The sequence below is a fragment of the Taudactylus pleione genome, unplaced genomic scaffold (genome assembly GCF_031769625.1).
Source record: "Taudactylus pleione unplaced genomic scaffold, aTauple2 ptg000005l, whole genome shotgun sequence".
NCBI classification, from domain to species: domain Eukaryota; kingdom Metazoa; phylum Chordata; class Amphibia; order Anura; family Myobatrachidae; genus Taudactylus; species Taudactylus pleione.
In genome coordinates, this window is record NW_028284408.1 from 27,159,317 (window position 1) to 27,178,872 (window position 19,556).

The 19,556-nt window shown below is 44.2% G+C and overlaps 1 protein-coding gene across 1 annotated transcript in view; it reads right to left on the minus strand.

The window, feature by feature from the left end:
* Window positions 1-2,199: 2,199 nt before the first annotated feature.
* C1QL4 (complement C1q like 4) overlaps window positions 2,200-19,556 on the minus strand; it is a 99,136-nt gene continuing 81,779 nt past the window's right edge. The window contains exon 2 of the mRNA XM_088480000.1: window positions 2,200-3,693. Coding sequence (XP_088336126.1) covers window positions 3,514-3,693 — 180 coding nt within the window. The 3' untranslated portion in view covers window positions 2,200-3,513. The remainder of the gene's footprint in view (window positions 3,694-19,556) is intronic.

Here is a 19,556-nt window from a genome sequence, read left to right on the forward strand (position 1 = left end):
AACACAGATGATCAGTTGATAATCAGGAGTTCTGTGAGGAGCAACAAAGCAATACCTCCCAAACTTTGTCTGCTGTGAACCTCAAACACTCCAAGAAGCAAAGTCAGGTAGTGACTCGTGAGATTGGAAATCTACCATAAGGACAACAAATGTCCACCTAGCAGAGGACAAGAGTACCAAAGAGAGAATGTCAAGCTTAAAGATCATTTTGGGCCTGCCCACCATTGATCAGGTCTGAAGATCATACAAAACCTAAGTGCTGAGACTGTTACCATAGATCAATAGTGCTATATTGAAATGACGCTTATCAAGTTCAGGATAGCAGATGCAAGAGCTGTCAGTACGCCCATCAACGAAAGCATGAAAAATTTAAAAGCTACGTGTCCAAGTACAAGTGCAGAAACTGAAGAAATGTCAACATGTACTTTATCGGAGTATGTGACTCTCACTGAAACAGTCATTGAGGTGTTATGGTTGAAAGAGACTATGGGGAAATTCAATTACATGCAATAAAGTGAAAATTAATGTCTGAGAAATTTTCGCACAATTCATGTGTTTTGGTGCAATATTTTCACGTCTTTTGTCTATGTGTGCTAACGTTTTTCGCACTATCCAATTACAAAAGATGCAAAAACACTTTCACTTTGTAGTGAAAAGTACAGGTGAATTGGGTAAATCGGTCTGTACCCTTTAAAATAAGTAACTGGTAATCAATTTAGAGGTGTATTATTGGCCCTAATAAAAGTATTTGGGGATCTTAAATTGTGTCAAATAGCTAGTAATACGTTTTAAAGTTGCAGTCTATTAGTAGGCAAAACCAGTTTGACTTTGCCTATCAACCACTTGCCTGGCATGGTCGCATTTTTCCGACCACACAAGGCAGTGCTTTATCTGATCTGGTCGCAATATTTCGACCAGTCAGATAAACAGCGTGAGCAGCTGCAGGAAGAGAATGCACACAGCAGATTGGCTCTGGTGATGTCCTCTGGGGCTCCAGTCAGCTGAGCATAGAACAGCTGACCGGGTCACAGTGCTTGATGGGAGACCAACTGACCGGAGCCCCAGAGGGAGGATATCACTGAAGCAGCGATGACCGGAGGTAAGTGAAATTAATGGGGGTTCCACGGGGGCGGTCGCAGTGGGGGTCATGATCGGAGGGGGGTGTAGCGGCGGCCGGTCGGTGCATGTGCGGCACCTTGTCATTGTATTTTTTCCAAAAAATACAGTGATACTGTCCCTGCAAGGGATTTTTAATAAATCCCTGTGATATTGCCTGAATTCGCGATGCGAATTCAGTAGGAAATATCACAACACAATCTGCATTCTAACTGCGGATTGTAGTAAATATGGCCCTTAGTCATTTGGCGCTGTGTGCAGTAAGTGTGTTTTTCCATTTTTCGTCTCTCCCTTGGATTTAAAATTTCACAACCGATTATAGGGTCTATTCACTAAGGCTTGGAGAGAGAAAGTGGAAGTGCCAACTGTCACTTTACAGACTGTTTGAAAAATTATAGTTAGGAACTGATTGGTTGGTACTTTATCTCCATCCACTTTATCTCTCTCCAAGGCTTGGTACATAGGCCCCTATGTCTTAAGAACAAACAAGCAATATTGTAAGTTTTTAAACTGGTGGCATTACTCCACATGCTTGTTCTAGTTATGAGCTGTAAGTGCATGCAGGCTCTTGTAATGCCACAAGTGCTCGTACTCTATTTATTCATTTTTCCCTGGTACCCAAACGTCATTGTTGTTACGAAAGGGCCAGAACTACTTAACATAGGGTCAGACATCTCTAAGTGTTATACCCAAACCTTGCCAAGCCTGACGCAAAGTAGGTTGGCATTGTTAAATGTTTAAAGGATTAAAACTCGCCGTTCCCCACCCAATTTTACTATGCGGTATGGCATGAACCACATGTAGTTTATGGATTGTAAACCAACACATAGGAGTCTTAAATTTTATCATTCCAACAGGAAAATAAATCCTTTGGCTTGGATTTGAAAATTGCATCTGCTTTGTGATGGTTTGCACACCGCATACTAAACCTCAGCTTACTACATTTCCCACTTTAACGCTTCCTATTCCATAATTCCTTATACATACGCCCTTTTCATCTTAAAAACATTGAGTCATTATTAGGGTTTGGAATCACGCGGTTTTATTAGTAGTAGTACAAAACACTCCAATATGTCACGCTGCACAACATAGAGACATGGGACAGAGAGGTGGAGGCCTAACCCAGCAGCATGCACAGCCAGAGCACTAGTATCAGGCCCAGTCATTACATCAAGGCTCCATACACACGGCTGCACTCACTTTCTTGTAGAGGGAGTGGTGGTTGGACACTCGGGTGCCCACTTACACTCACTGACTCACCCACACACATACATCAGATATCATTATTTATATAGCACATTGGGGATTGAGACAATAAGGCTGATGCTGCTAATCTGCTGTCCCGGCATCCTTTAAAGTAGAGCGCTTACACTGTTTTAATATTAATGAAATAAGAGCACATTTTCAATTGGACCACAGTATGAAGATTTGCTGCCTCTGCTACTTTTTGCATTATTGTTAATCGTTCTTGGGTTCTCCGTCTGTAATTTGTTTCCCGGGACACAAGAGGCTGATCACTTTGGCTTATACAACATGGCAAAAGGAAATGGGGGCTGACCTGTATAAGAAAGAGCAGACACTCTATGGATGGACTGAAGCGTGTGATCTGAAAGTGGAGAACACTCGGTGTTTTCTTTTCACAAGCCTACAACCTTCACATGAAATAACGGTGGTACAAATAGGTTTAGCATTTAGACATTTGTAAATGAGGAGTCTCTTTTAGAAGTGTCAAACCTGCTAAGTGCCAACTAGAAGAAACGATCAGTGATTGGCATGTTCTAAGATACTTCCTGTGTTCCTCAGTGCCATATTGCATTACATGCTCCATTTACAGGATGATGTACCAATAGATTAGCCATATGACACAAATCCATTTAGATTATTATGTCTTCTGCATCCACTTATTGACAAGTGGGAAACACAATTAATTACATACATGCACACAGATGGTTCACCATACTCCGATGTCGTGTTTGCCCCAGGTATAGTCCCCCATGTTTACATCTCCGTCCAAGATACCCAAAATGATGGAACATCGAGTTATCCATGATCTCCAAGGTGAAATGGCTGATAACCAGCACATCTGAGTAGGTTCTGCAGATCAGAACAAGTCAGTCCTGGACTCTGGCCTCCTGCGATGGAATCTTCTGTGTTCCTTCTGTTTGAAATGGAGGGAGAAGCTTTATTTAACCTCTCATTTGCTAGATAAGTCACCAGTTTGCACTAGCCAACAGTAGCAGAGAAGGGGTTAATATATGTTCTACAGTTCACCAGTGAGGAAAGTTATATGGAGCAACATGGTCAGTCTTGCAGGTTAAGGGTTATTGGAGCAATGCTCTGCAAGTTTCTGGCAAAGGAAAGGGGTCATGAAGAAACGGTTCTAGCTGATTTTTTGTCTCAGTCAGGGTAGATGATGAAACCAGAGAAGGTGCTGTATTTATTGGTATTCCCACCATGCACTTTGCCTCCATCCAACTTCACATATACCTCGTCCCCAACATCCAGATGCAGTATTACACTGTTACTGGCATAGTCATAATTCTGATCTGCATCCTGAGCAATGGCGCTGGCTCGAACCTGAAAGGTAAATGAAAATAAAAAGTTGTGACAAATTAACATTTTATTAAATATGCAAATTAACACTTTTGTTGACTGTAATACAATTGGGTATGTTGAATTATCAACATATTAAATGTCATTTAGGAAATAGCAAGTCTGCAGTGTAAGTGCCGTTTTCTGAGATTGGGCGCCATATTTGCCATTATTTACTTGTATCTATGGGGAAGCATATTACTTTGTGGGTATAGCTGGAGGCATTTCATGGGTGCAAAATTTACACCCGCATGCAAAAATTACATTTATTTTTGTGGGAATTTAATTACATTCACTAGTGGAGTGAAGAAAGTGCATTTTTGGGTGACCTCCTGATTTCCAGGCATCATCTTATCCTTTCAATGGGACCCATTTAGTACTTTGATAAGAAAGCACCTTTCTACCAATGTAACAAAAACATTCAAACACAAAAAGTGGCACATAATAAAGTAAGTCCTAGGGGCAGATGTATGAAGCTCTGGGAAGTGATAAAGTGCAGAGTGATAAACGACCAACCAATCAGCTCCCAACTGTCATTATTCAAACAGCCTGTGACATGACAGTTGGGAGCTGATTGGTTGGTCGTTTATCACTCTGCACTTTATCACTTCCCAGAGCTTCATTGATGTCTCATCATTCTCATGATTAATATAAGACATAAATGAGACTACACTCCAGGGGTGGACTGGGCAGGGTGGCATCTGCCCCCAGGTCAGTACACTTTTAAGCATTTGGGGTCGTGGCCAGGAGAAGGCACAGGATGCTCTCCACCCACAATCAGAGTGGCCAAGCAGCATTCTCTGCCTGCCTCCCAGCCGCCAGTCATGTCCGGACTCCAGACACATGCAGAGGCTCAGCCTCACTACACTGCAGGTTGTTAGCATTATCAATTAGTGGATGGCACTGGCCATCCACCAATCATAGTCATGTGAGTATCCAAACGCTGATTGGTGGATGGCTGGAGCTATCAACCAATCAACAGAAACTGCAGTACAAGCAGCCATGCAGAGACAGACAGCAGCAACAGGTGGAGGGTGAGTAATGGGCCACCCACATAGATCTGAGATCTCATTTGAAACAGATCTTTTATCGGGTGGAGGGAATTTCTGGGACATGATTTTAATTGAAGGAGAAGCAGGGGGTTGTCAGGTCAGGGAGGGGGCAGTTCTGTTACATGATTTTAATTGAGGGAGAAGAGGGGGTTTATCAGGTCTAATGGGAGGGGGCAGTTCTGGGGCATGATTTTAAATGAGGGAGTTGGAAGAGTTGTCAAGTTTGAGACTGATTATACAGTAATTGAGGAAGGAGGGGGCATTTGTCAGGTTCGGGGAATAATTATAAGTGTGGGAGGAGGGGTTGTCAGTTTCAGAGTATGATTATAATTAAGGGAGGAGGGGGATTGTCAGATCTGGGGAATGAGGGAGGCTGTCAGTTTTGGGGAAGAGAGAGGACAGGGATGTCAGATCTTGGAACTCATTTTCAAAAAGGAGCGGGTGGAGGGGGGGGGGGGGTTGGGTTGCCAGAACTGGGGTCTACTTGTGAATGTAAAAAAATCATTGGGAATGATCATTTATTGTTTCTTTTACCAATATAAAGTGGTCACTATTTTGCTGAAATTGTTGGTGTTTGTTTAAAATATTGTTTGTTTTAAGGGTTAAATAAATGTATTTTAATGCCAAATCAGTAATATTCTTATTTGTTTTTCCCTATACAGTGGTACTTTAGTAATGGTAATATTTAGGATTAGTCCTGGTTTATGACCAGTGGCAGCGCTCACGTTTGCTGATTGTAGATAGATTTGTTTATAAGAGATGGACAGTTTCTCCCTCTGCGTTAGATTGACTTGGACACACAGGGGTGTACTAAAAGTTTTTAGAAGTGGAGATGTTGCCCATAGCAACCAAGCAGATTTTAATTATCAATTATCTAGCTCGAACATCTTCTAGAAGATAATAGCTAGAATCTGATTGGTTGCTATGGGCAACATCTCCACTTCTATAAACCTGCACTTTAGTTAATATACACCACATGTTCCCACTTTGCATGTATGTGAAAAACTGTATATATGCGCCTATGCAGAGCTGTATGCATCTTGTGGTGCGCTAGTCCCTTATCCGTATATTTGGTTTGCTACTAATCATCATCATCATTGTGTATTTGCCTATACTAGGTGCAAAAGATGTGCATGGAAAAAGACCTATTTAGGCTTACAACCAACTCAGTGAGGGCGCATTGACGGAACTGTAGCTGCAGTTCCGTCAATGCGCCCTCACTGAACTTCATAAGAAATTGCCCGTTCCAGTACAGTTACACATCTTCAGCTACGAGTGCAAATGTGCTTGAAACACGTAAACTTTGCATCGGTTTGGTTCCTGCCCATTGTTCTGTTGCCGTGCTCCTGTAGAAAGCCAGGGCTGCTTACTTGTATCTGCCCCCAAGACTAAAAGTTGTCAGCCAGCCCCTGCTACACTGAGCAAAATTTTCGGAAAAAAATGCAAAGTTTAGAATGAGGGAAAGGGAAAGTCCTAAAGTGACCTTGAAGTAACACTGCCACTATTTTCACCATGCACAAGAAATGGGCGTTTCTGGGTGGCAAATGGTTGGTGATCTTACGAACACACACAAGACTTTTTTGTGGGAGTGTCAGTGGCTTGTAGCCAGACTTCCATGCTATTCTGACGTGTGTGTATGACAAAGGGACGCCTGTTTCAGATGGATCTTTTGCATCCGGTATGGGGCTGGTGTAAGGGCTAATACTAATGATGACAGCTGCAGCTTAAAAAACAGTGAGTGGTGCGGCTATACGTATGAAGCCATAAGGATACTCTCATAGTATAATGTAGTAAATCTGGCTGCTGTGGTCGTCCACACTTGCGGCCACTTTGCATCTCACTCAGAATGAGGATTTATATGCATGAGGCAGGCAGACAGACTTGTGTACAGTACATTAAAAAAAAAATATGCACCTTTGGAAATTACATTTATTAAATGTAGGGCAATGCGGAGAACAGTGGCAGTTTAGCTATATTAGGATAGAAAGCCCCACCAGAAAATTGTGTTGTAGAGTAAGTTGAAAAATGTGTAGAGCTGTGTGTCTTATTTAGGAATAGCCTCCTGGGCCCGCATCCCCCTGCATCCAGCCCCAGCACCTCACTCCTCCTGCTTCCTTCTTGTTCCTCTCCTCTCCCATTGGCTTCCTCCCCGTTCAAATTCCCTCTCACGGCACCCCCATCCCCCCCTCGCAGCACCCCTGACCCCCTTCCCTTTTGCAGCAACCCTGCCCCCCCCTCGATGTATGTGTTAATGTCTGGTATGGATCGTGTCGTCGTTTTAATATTTTGCCAAGACCCGTGGATTTTTTTTCACAGGTAAACCTGTGGGAATTCTACTGGAGATGGGGACGTGAACATCTGGTAGAAGGTAGGTATGTGTGAGTGTGTTAGGTATGCAATAAACTTTTAAATTCTATGGTGTGTGTACTGTTTTTTTTATCTATTTTTTACAGTATTTGTACAGGTGCCACCCATCTGCTGGTACTTGTAGTTCCATAAGTGCCAAAGGGCAGGCACGCTGGCACCTGTAGTTCTACTGTAAAAAAAACAATAATATCAACCTAATTTTCCCACTATTACCCCTTCACCCAATGGCCAGGTGTGCAGGGAAGTGCCCTGGGCTTCAGCATAAACCTTGGGTGCTCCCCTGAGATCCCCGGCTTGTGCTGACTAGTTTGGGGTGTTAATGCTTTTGCCAGTGGGAACCCAGTGAAAGGGTCCCTGGCTGTGGCATTACTATGCGACTAGATTTGAGACCATTGCTGGTTTTAAAAATAGGGGGAACCCCAGGCATTTTTTCTCCTATTTTTAAAACCAGCACCGACTCTGGGTGCCCAGTGCTGGTTCATAAAATATGGAGGGAACCCTACACTTTTTTCCATATATTTTTAGAACCAGGACTGGCTCAGGAGCCTGGGGCTGGTTATAATTTGGGGTGTGTGTATTCAATTCTAGGTTTATTTTAACTTCAAAATCAGCCGTGATCACCTCTAAAGATGCAGAAAATACCCCCGTTTTTTTCATAGTAAATTCCCGTTTTTGGAAAAATGGCAATTTACCCCCATGACTACAATGTCGGACCAACATGATTCTTAGTAAACTTACCCTTTATGGTTAAAGAATACTGTATGACCAGTAGGTGTGACATATCCACTGTGTAGGGAGGGAGACAGGGTCTGCCCAGTGGCTCCTAGAGCGCTGGTCAAGCCCTCAGCATGTCATGCATCAGGGGTGTAGATTTGTTGGCACAAGGCCACATCCCTTTCACAAGCGAGCAAACCTTCGGCATGCTCAAAGGAGTATGGTAGGGATGACAGAGTGAGTAGAGCACACTGGGTGTCACCAACCCCTGTGACGCCACTGACTGGTGGGACCCAGGTGTAGAGAGAAGGCTGCATATGCCAGGACCTCTGGAGTTGCATAGTCTGCTAGACAGAAGTGCTAGATATGCTCTGCTAGAACATACATCTATCAAACTAATAGACATAGGATTAGGGTTAGAGATTTTCAAAGTTTGGACAGAGATAAAGTGAATAGACATAAAGTCAGGGCCAGCCCTAGCCCAAATGTTTTGGTAAGCGAGTATATTTTTTGGTGCCCCCCTATGCAGTGCCCCTTTTACAGTGCCCCCGGTAGTGGTCCCCCCTGTGCAGTGCCCCTTGTGCCCCCAGTAGTAAGCCTCTTATATAGTGCCCCCAGTAGTAGTTCCCCCATGCAGTGCCCCCAATAGTGGTACCCCTTATGCAGTGCCCTTTAAACAGTGGCCCCAGTTGTAGTTCCCCCCCTATGCAGTACCCCAAGTATTGCCCTTTATATAGTGCCCTCAGTAGTGGTCCCCCTCTTGTAGTGCCCCTAGTAGTAGTCCCCCCTCTTGTAGTGCCCCTAGTAGTAGTCCCCCCATTGTTGTGCCCCCAGTGGAGGTTCCCCCCCTATGCAGTGCCCCCAGTAGTAGCCCTCCCTTGCAGTGTCCCCAGTAGTAATCCCCCCTTGTAGTGCCCCCAGTAGTAGTCACCCCCTGTAGTAGTCCCCCCCTTGTAGTGTCCCCAGTAGTAGTCCCCCCCTTTGCAGTGCCCCCAGTAGTAGTCGCCCCCTGTAGTAGTCCCCCCCTTTGTAGTGCCCCCAGTAGTAGTCCCCACCTTTGTAGTGCCCCCAGTAGTAGTGCCCCCTTGTAGTGCCCCCAGTAGTAGTTCCCCACCTGGTGGTGCCCCCAGTAGTAGTCCCCCCAGTAGTAGTGCCCCCAGTAGTAGTGCCCCCAGTAGTAGTCACCCCTTGTAGTGCCCCCAGTAGTAGTCCCAACCTTTGTAGTGCCCCCAGTAGTAGTGCCCCCAGTAGCAATCCCCCCTTGTAGTGCCCCCAGTAGTAGCCCCCACCCCCTGGTGGTGTCCCCAGTAGTAGTCCCCCCCAACTAGAGAAAACAAAAAAATCCACACAGTTGGCCCGCATGGTACGCAGCTGAGGCACCCTCCACTACGAGGTGCCCTACTCAGCTGCGTACCATGCGTAATGGTAGAACCGGCCCTGGATAAAATACTACCCAGTCAGCTTCTAACTGTTGAAAATGACAGTTAGATAAATTAATCAGCTCCTATCTCTCACCAAGCTTTGATAAATCACCTCTTAAACGTTCAATTTTACGTTGCCGGAAGTATATAACAACAATGTGGTAGTTGTAGAATCAAGGACCACACAGTGTGGCTGTGGCTAGTGCAATAGGTCATTTTAAGCTGCTTTCTGGTATTATACTGTTGATATAAGCAAAATCAAAGGTGATTCTGTAGGGTTTATTTAATTTCACTGAATATGACAGTGATGTGCCAATACAAAGGACTATATTGGACCTGCAAAACTACCATATCTAAAATAATGCTAAAAGGCTGCAGTGTGGGATCCTTTATACAAGATGGGTACGGGATGCTGGCACTCGGGATGCTGGCACTCAGGATCCCGGCGGTCAGAATCCTGATACCGGCATCCCGACAGGGTAAGAATACCAACACTTGTTGGTCAGTATTCTAACCCTCCCCCTCTCCCTCCCCTAACCCTCCCTCCCTGGTGCCTGTCACTAACCTTCCCCCTAGTGACTAAACCTAACCTCTCCCTTCCTGCACCCTAATCCTAACCCTCCCCCCTTAGTACCTAACTCGCTAGCGCCTAACCCTAACCCCTAATGCCGCTACTTACCTTCAGGATTCCGGTGATCAGGTTGCTGGGGATTCCGACACCGGCATTCTGAGAGCCGGAATCCCCACAATCGGGATATTGACCCCTTTTATACTAGATATGACAGCTCTAGTGCATTGTGGTGCACATCTGACAAGATAACAGTGCTATTGCTTGTGTCCCCTATCCCAGAAAGGACATCTCTGTCCAAAACAAAAATTAGTATATGGCACTTGTGTAACAAAAACAAAACATGTGCTTATGTGACCCCTGGCTCTGACAGGAACCATTGGACATTCCAATATAGGAGGCAGAGCCGTTGCAGGCTGGAGAGTATGAAAAACACAACTCAGTATACAGTTGATAGCAGGCAAGCAGAATAAGCAAAACTTAAATACAAACTTGGGTGAGAAGCTTGCATAATCCAAGCTCCTAGCACAGAACAGGGGCAAATTGCAAACAGACAAGTCCAGAATCCAGGCAGAAGGCTATAGTGCAATGCTGGGAAGATATTGTGTTATGGTTTTATTTCAAATAGCACAAATATATTCCACAATAGAGAATTGATGAAAAGTAACAGGTTTTCGAAATGCACAGGTAAATGCCTTGTAGAGAAATACTTAACAGGTCTGTCAAATAGCACAAGTATTTGCCACTATAGAGAAATGCTAACATATAATGAATTTCCTGAACAGCCCAAGTAATTTGCCCAGCAGCAAGCTATTGAGTAGATTTTCAGAGTACTCCAGATTAAAAGCACTGTAATGAAATGCTACACAGTTCTTTTCAATAGGCACAAATAATTTGTACTGACAAAAGATACTTAGAAAATCTTTAGACGAATCCAGGTTAGATTCACCACAGAAGAAATAACAGCAGGTAACAGACTTTTCAAATGAAACAGGCAGAAACATTAATGACCAGCACCATTACTGGGTCAATGAGTAGTTTATAACAGGTAAAACACAGGTGAATGTAGTAATGAGATTAACCCCTCAAAGGTGAGATCCACAAAAATCCAGGGAGTAAAGTCCAGAAAGCAACCCCTAAAAGTGAACCCCAGTACTGCATAATCAAAATACACAGAGTCCTAACCCTGAGTCTGAGTGCGGGAGACAGCACTTAGCACCTCAGTTTAGATCAATGGAGGCAGTGAGTGAGTAAAAGAGCTCTAAAAGTGAGACTTCTCTACTGAACTGCAGCGTTACTGATTATTGTTTATGACCCAATGGGAACTATTTGAAAATTATTGAGAATTGCTGAGAGATACTGAGAACTGCTATATCAAGTATTGTGTAAACCAGACTTGTGCAAGAGACTGAGGACCTCATTCAGAGTCGGTCGTTGCGGCCGCACGGTCATAAGGGAAAAGGGGCTGGATATGCAAATGATGCACTCGCAAGTTGCGTCCTTAAGATCGGATCATTAGCTGGCCGCCCAAGGGGAGGATGCAGCCGTAAGACAAAAAATACGCCCCCTTCTTGTACGCATTACACGTCATCTCCGGCCATATAAGGATTAATCAAGACCATCGGTAACCATCAGAACTGGTCATAGAGCTTAAGGTTGACCATACCCTCTCTTAAGCACTACGATCAGGTCAGTGTACAAACCACCCATGTCACGTGTGCCATGACACTGCTTTGTTAATTATGCACTCCCATAAAATGCAGTTCACATAATTAGGCACGCCTGCGTTCGGATCTCCACTCCCCCGTTTTCAAGCACCTTTCCCTGTTACCACCCACAAACGCCTCATTCTGTCACTCAAACTACCGACCTGGCTGTGTTCAAGGAGAGAGAAATTTCTGATCGTAGCAGCTAGTTTGCGCACGCGCATTGCAAACTTCACGCATGCGCAGTTTAGCGAACATCGGTGGCATACGACTGTGCGGCCGCAATGACCGACTCTGAATGAGGTCCTGAGTTTGAGTAAACAGCATGATATTCATCATGTATGAGCTACAAGAGCTACAGTGCCTGGGCTTACCATTGTATTTAGGGCAGACTAAATGGGCCAAATGGTTCTTATATGCCGTCAAATTCTATGTTTCTATGTTAAGAACACCAGCCATTATTGTGCCCTATCATTGGAAAGTCAAAGCTATTGTTCCATGGAATCAGGAAAGAACAGTATTAGATGAGAGGTGCACTGGATTAGCCTGTTCCCAGACTCCTGTGTCAGCTAGCTCCCATTGGCTAGTTTTGGTCAATGGGAACTAGCTGACTCAGGAGTCTGAGGGCAGGCTAATTTAGTGTATCTGTCATACACACAGAGACCCAGCTGAACCCCAGTGAGTTTAACGATCCCCAGCAGCAGAGTTTGGAGTGGGGCAGACTTAATTTTATTGTTGTATCAGAACCCACTCCTGCAGTTTTGGACTGCACTGCAGCCCCCACTTTACAATTACCACTTGTCTGTAGTATGCAAAATGACAAGACATGCCACCGATCTAGCAATCATAGCATATGTCAGCCACAATAATATGACCTTGTGTTCACATAATTTGTTACACCTTACACTGCACTTTGGCTAGTGACCCTCTAACCATCATAAGTAACCACACGACACACAATAACTGGCGGGAAGAAGGTCCAATTTTATTTATAGCTTCCACAAAGTTGTGACCCAGGAAAGCAATTGCAAACTCAGGGGTGGACAATCCTACCCACTCCATACTACAGTAGGCACTGCCATACCCACCCACAGCTCTATGAATAGGGTTCCTCCAATCTCACTGGTCAAGAAGAAACTCATCCTAGCAAGCTAGGTGACTGAGCATATAAAACATATACCCCACTGACGATTGCTAAGGAGGGGGCCTTCACTATTCATCAGTATCACCGGGGGTAGTGACATTACCAGCAGCATGGCTGCATACACCGATATAGGTGTCCTCTGCCTATACTGAGGCAGGCAAATCAGTAATTGTGCACAATCACTACATAGCTCCAAAGGACATATCATCCTCTCATAACATAGATAATATTATACCTTAATTGTCTTTGAGTTTGCAATTGCATTTCCCACCGCCAACTAACTGCCAAAAAAACAGGAATTATTGTTTTAGTAGGGGTGGGCGGGTTGGAAAGATGATTTCTTGAGAACAAAGAGAATGCTTCCTTCTTGTGTGAGATCTTTTATTTATCTTGGATCTCCGCCCCTCTTCCTGCCATTAGACCTCCTTTCTCATGTGAGTACAGTTTAACGCTGCTTTGCTTTCAATAACTATTCCTTTATCTCACTAAAGTTTCTTGTCACCTCCTCTGTGCCTCAACAGAGTCCCATATCTAAAATACCACACCATACTGTCCCAATACTACACTGCTTATATGCATCAAGCTCATGAAGTGCTCTACATTTCTATTTCCTGCCATCTTACTGGAGCCACAAGTGAAGTGCTTCCTGTGACAAATCCTCCATGCAGCCAGATAGTGCTGTTATGTCACACAAGTGCCCGAACCCACTATAGCAGTTTCTTGTGACTGGACTGGAAAAGTACTAGTGGTCAGCAGGCAGCTGCACAAATTACCTCTAGTTCACTATCAGCCTGCAATGATGGGTTTGCACATAAGCACAGAACAGAACAGCTACGAGGGCTGATTGAAAAGTAATGAGACTGCCTCTGTTTTTCTGTCCCATAGGTAAACGTGGCAACACTATGCTGGTTATTGTGGAGCTCATACATCGATGTGTCTGAACCTGCGGTTGGACTGCCATAGTCTTCTTTGTTTGGTCACAGCGAGTGGAAGATCTTCGTACATTTCGTCATGGCGGATGAGGAAGACGTGTCTGTGAGATTACGTCAGAGATGTGTGATTGAATTTTTTGTTAATGTTGGAATTAAACTCATGAAATGTTACGGCAAACATAGGGTGGAGAAACAACACACACACACACATACACACACACACACACACACACACACACACACACACACACACACACACACACACACACATACACACACACACACATACACACACACACTTAGCAATAACTTGTTGGAAAATTTACTATATTCCTAAAATTTCATTGCAGATGCAACAAAAATCACCTACAGTACTATGCTAACTGATATTCCCCCCAAAAAATTATCACAACTCTTAAGTAATTAAAAAACAAAGGAACCTTGTAATGCTTTATGTGTTAAAATACCCGAAAATAGGTTAGTCTAACACAAACATAGGAGTAGCAATCATAGGGATATGTAAAATTAAAGGCCCTCATTCAGAGCCGCACGTTAACAACAGTACGCTCGTTGCGTTCCGATGTTGACTAACCGCGCATGCGTCGGTGTTACACTGCGCATGTGCGTACGGCAGATTGCGAGTTTTTTTTCTCTCGTTCCTAAAATAGCGTACAGGAAGTGACATGTCAAATGTGATTGACAGAACAGGGCGTTTTTGGGTGTTGACGGGGGTGGAGATGAAAAAACGCAGGCGTGGCGAGGCGTTTTTGGGGCGTACATACATTAGCAGATGCGAACGTCAAATGTGTTCGGACCGTCTCATACGTCACTGGAACATCCGCTTTCCCTTCAAAATGCTCGCACAGCTTAGGGTCAGGATTACTCGACCACATTGGCGATGGCCTTCTCCTCCGTCCCGGGACTCAACGATGGTGCTGCGATTAATCGCGGCTGGTCAGTAAAGTAATTAGTGTTGGTTTGAAAACCGGCTTGGTATGTGTTTGGAAAGCAGTTTATTGGGATAGCACAAAAGCGTACGCAGGTGGAAATCAGAGCTGCTAATGTCATGATTACACAATCAATTAGCGTACATTTTTGGTGTTTTATTTTGGCCACAATTTGTTGGTTATGGCCTATTGTAACAATAATGTCATCATGTTTTAATTAGCTCCCCTTTTTTTTGGTTTACTGTGGAATTTGCATCGCTATGTGATTTTTTAAACGTTCCTTAAAGAGGTCTTTTTTTTTTTTTAAGAGGGTCAGTTTTTGCCTTTAGGGCCAGGATTAAATGTAACCCATTTGTACAATAATGTCACAATACAATCTCAGTTTTTTGTTTTAAATTTATTGTTTAAACACAAACAAATTGGCCTAATATTTTGTTGCCTTTTTTTGTGGCAAAGATATTTGTTAAAAAAAAAAAAAAAACCATAACTGCTAACATAAACGTAAATACAAAATTTAAAAACATTTCACAAGAAAGGAGAGGGAAGTTTTGACCAGAAAGGAATATGAGCCAAGCACAGAAGGAGTGTGGGAAAAGTCGCCATTGCTGTCACCGTTTTCTCGCCCGTTTGGCTGGGTGAGGGTGGGCGCCAGACCGGGTCCGGGATGCCATCGGGCTGGCCTGTCCAGAGGCAGATGTTGTGGCCTCTGGACTAGGCACAGGGCTAGGCACATTTGGAGGATTGGCTGATGTTGTGCCAGAGGTGTAGGATCCGGATGTTCCGGCAGGAAGGGAGGTCGGCTCCACCATGTGCTGGCGAACGAGCTGCTCCAGGGCATCGGCGATGCGGATGTTGGCCCTGGTATTTTCCGCCAGGGCCTGACCAATGGTCACGTTGGCCGCAGCATTTTGCTCCAGGGCCTCAGCCACCTGTATCAGACTGGCGTCCATCCTCTGCAGAATCTCCGTATGGCAATCCGATTTAAAACTGAGTTCTGTGAGGAGGCCCACTGCCTGCGAGGGGGCACGCCCTGGACTGGCTTCTGCAGGGTCCTCAGCCGGATGTACTGGTTCCTCCCCTGCAGAGCCAGCAGAAATTCTGCGGCCAAGGCTCCCCTCTGGAGCAGACTCATCCGCCTCTGTCTCTGTTAGGAAAATTGCGAAAAGACTCACATTAGAATCTACATATTGGCACAATAGCATTTCAGAGTTGGTGACATCACAAGACTTACCTTGGCCAACATGAGGAGCCGCAAAGTCTGGCATGTCCGTATCCATGTTGGACACGCCAAACACCTCCACAGCCTGCACACACCCCTGTGCCAGCTCTTCTAAGTCTGTCAACTCCAATGACACAGGGGTGGGACCCCCACCTGTCCCCCTTGCATGCCTAGCCCTGTCGGCAAGTTTTTGCTTGAGACGATATTTGAAGTCTGCCCATCTGTGGAATGAAATTGGACCCATTATCCTTTTTTTTACAATGGGGTTTGTTTATAGGATGGGAAAGTGTTTACTTACCGCCGTTTGACATCCCGGGCTAGATGGACATAATCACCCACCCTATTGACAGCAACGGCGACCTCCTCCCACATTCTCCACTTCTGGCTTTGGCTCATATTCCTGGCTGCCTGGGGCAGGATGTCAACGCACTTCTGGATCAAAACCTCCATCTCCTTGCTTGTGAAATGTGGCTGCCTTTTTTTTTTGGCAGCTTTGGCGGGTTGACTGGGGCCAGCAGTCTCTTCCATGTCATCCTCCTCACCTATTTGGGTAAATATGCAGATTTAGCCACTTCACAACTTGACCAATATATTTGTTTTAAAATAATCATTGAGACAAAATGCATGAAGGCCTTACCGCCGGATTTTTGGCCATTGTTTCCCTGGTCTGAAGCCATGTCTCTGCTTCCAGAATGAAATCAACCAGAAATTCAATGTGATTTTGTGACGTATTTATACATGCGTCCTTTGTTTGCGGCCGCATCATTGATTGTGCGTCCCTATGATTCATCCTTAATTTGTGCGGGAAAATAAACACTATTTATGGCTTGGTGTGTGTGGAGTCGAGGTTGGGTTGTTGGATTGTTGGCGGTTAAGTTGTTTGGATTTGGTTGTTTGCGGTTGGAGGATTTGGCAGAGTTGGTTTTTTGTTTGGTTTTGCTACAGTTGTTTTGGTTTTCCGTTCGCATTTTTTTGCTTTTTTCCCCATCCTTTCCTGATTTGGTAAGTTTTGTGCAGTCTAATTTGTGGCCAATTGGTGTCTACTTCTGTTTTTTGGTTAGCTATTTTTTTTTAACACTAATTTCATCTTTTTTAGTTTGTTTTGGCTTTCGGACCCAAAGACCTTTTTTTTGGAAATCTTATATATTCGAGTTGGGTAAGTCCATTTTTTTTCTTGCATTTGCGAACTAATTACCGCATTTTTGACTGTTGGTGTAGTGACTTGCATTTGCGAACTAATTACCGCATTTTTGACTGTTGGTGTAGTGACTTGCATTTGCGAACTAATTAACGCATTTTTGACTGTTGGTGTAGTGACTTGCATTTGCGAATTAATTACCGCATTTTTGACTGTTGGTGTAGTGACTTGCATTTGCGAACTAATTAACGCATTTTTGACTGTTGGTGTAGTGACTTGCATTTGCGAATTAATTACCGCATTTTTGACTGTTGGTGTAGTGACTTGCATTTGCGAATTAATTACCGCATTTTTGACTGTTGGTGTAGTGACTTGCATTTGCGAACTAATTAACGCATTTTTGACTGTTGGTGTAGTGACTTGCATTTGCGAACTAATTAACGCATTTTTGACTGTTGGTGTAGTGACTTGCATTTGCGAACTAATTAACGCATTTTTGACTGTTGGTGTAGTGACTTGCATTTGCGAACTAATTAACGCATTTTTGACTGTTGGTGTAGTGACTTGCATTTGCGAACTAATGAACGCATTTTTGACTGTTGGTGTAGTGACTTGCATTTGCGAACTAATTAACGCATTTTTGGCGGCTTATTCATCATGTAAACCAGTTTTGCTTTTCCCTTTTCCATTTTTGGGGTCCATTTGAACCCTATTTGACGTACAGTGTGCAATGTCGTTTTCATCGATGGCCAAATGTGTGTTTCGCCTATTTTATGTGTTGGCTTGCAACAATTTGAAAAACAAAAATTCACCCTCTAAATTTTTGATGTCTCATTTTTGGCTTTTTTACAGTTTATACGTATCATGACAATACACCGGCATGTAAGCAGCTATGGATGGTATCAGAAAGCTAAGTTGTTTTTTGTTACTTTTGGGGTGGCTCAAAAGCCTTACATTGTAAACTTTGAATTTCAGGTAGATCTGGGGCGAATTGTTCTGGCCCTGCTCCCGGAAGACGACCAACCTCAAACTCGTCCCAGGCGTAGGCATCGTAGGCATGCAAGGCCCCAGATATTTCGAACACGTGTCACCCTTTTTGGAATGCCCGATGATGAGGTTTTAAGACGCTACCGTCTACCTCCCAAAATCATCATAGACACTCTCTCATTAATAGAAAGTGATCTTGAGCGGCAAATTGACAGTCCAACAGCAATACCACCACTGACGCAATTTATGGCGGTGTTACATTTCTGTGCCTCAGGATCGTTTCAAACAACGGTGGGAATAGTGGCGGGCATCTCCCAATCCTCCTTTTCCCGGATCCTGAGGGCAGTGATGGAGGCACTTTTCAAGCACCTCCATCATTTTATTAAAATGCCTTTGGATATGGGTGCCCTTAGTGTGGCCAAGGCCAATTTTTACCAAATAGCTGGCTTCCCACACATCATAGGGGTTGTGGATGGTACTCACACACCACTTCAGCCTCCAGCACGGCTGGAGGCAATATTTAGAAACCGTAAACACTATCACTCCCTGAATGTAATGGTGGTATGTGATGCCTCCCTCCAGATCCTGTCCCTGAATGCTAAATTACCCGGAAGTGCTCATGACTCCTTCGTCATCCGGCAATCAGGGATATGGCAGAAATTAACCAACCTACAAGCTGGTGATGCGTGGCTTCTGGGTAAGTGGAGACCTTTAGTACATAACAATGTTAAGCTTGATACACAGTGTTCCTGATGTGGTCTATTTTTGTTCACAGGAGACAGTGGATACCCTTGCATGTCCTGGCTGCTCACTCCTTATTTGGCTCCCACACCAGGGCCACAAAGTGCGTATAATTCCGCACTTACAGCCACCAGGCAAGTGGTGGAGCGCTGTATCGGCCTTTTAAAAGGCCGATTCAGATGCCTCCACCGCTCTGGTGGCGAGCTCATGTATGTGCCGGATATGGTGTCTAAAATTGTGGTCCTGTGTGGGATATTTCACAACATTGCCATAAGGAGTGGTGTCCCAATGCAGCCAGAGGATGCCTTACCTGAGGATGGCCCCCCCGAGGTTGGTCGAAGGTCAGTATGTGGGGGGGCCATACGCGATGATGTGGTGGCCAGATTTTTTAGGTAAGTTTGAACAAAACTCCAGTGTTTATACCTAATGTGTTTGTGTTTGTTTGCGAACATCTAATTTTTTTTTTTTTTTCTCACCATCTTCTGTTTGTTCACATAATCTTTGGCACTCCAACGCTCACTACTTCCTGCTACCCTTACCAAACCTGGATCTGGTCCTTTTGGGCATATATTCTGGAACCCATATCGCAACGCCATGTTTGTGGAATCATGTTGGCATGGTCCTTCGTCAACCAGTTCTTGATTTTTTGTTTTTATTTAATTATTTCTTGGTATGTGTTGTATTTGAATTTATCACTGTGTTCTTTTTTTGGGAGTGACCACTTTGTTTTCTCTGTTATGTTGTGAATAAATGTTTGGAGAGTGAAATGGTCTTCCTTTTTTGGGACGTTAACAGCAAGTGTAACCAGGTTAACACAAGTTACATTTGACTAAGGGGTAAACCAGTACTGACGCCAGTTGAGCTAAACTGAAATATGTTTTCAGCTTCCCAATCCACACCAAAAGGAAGCCT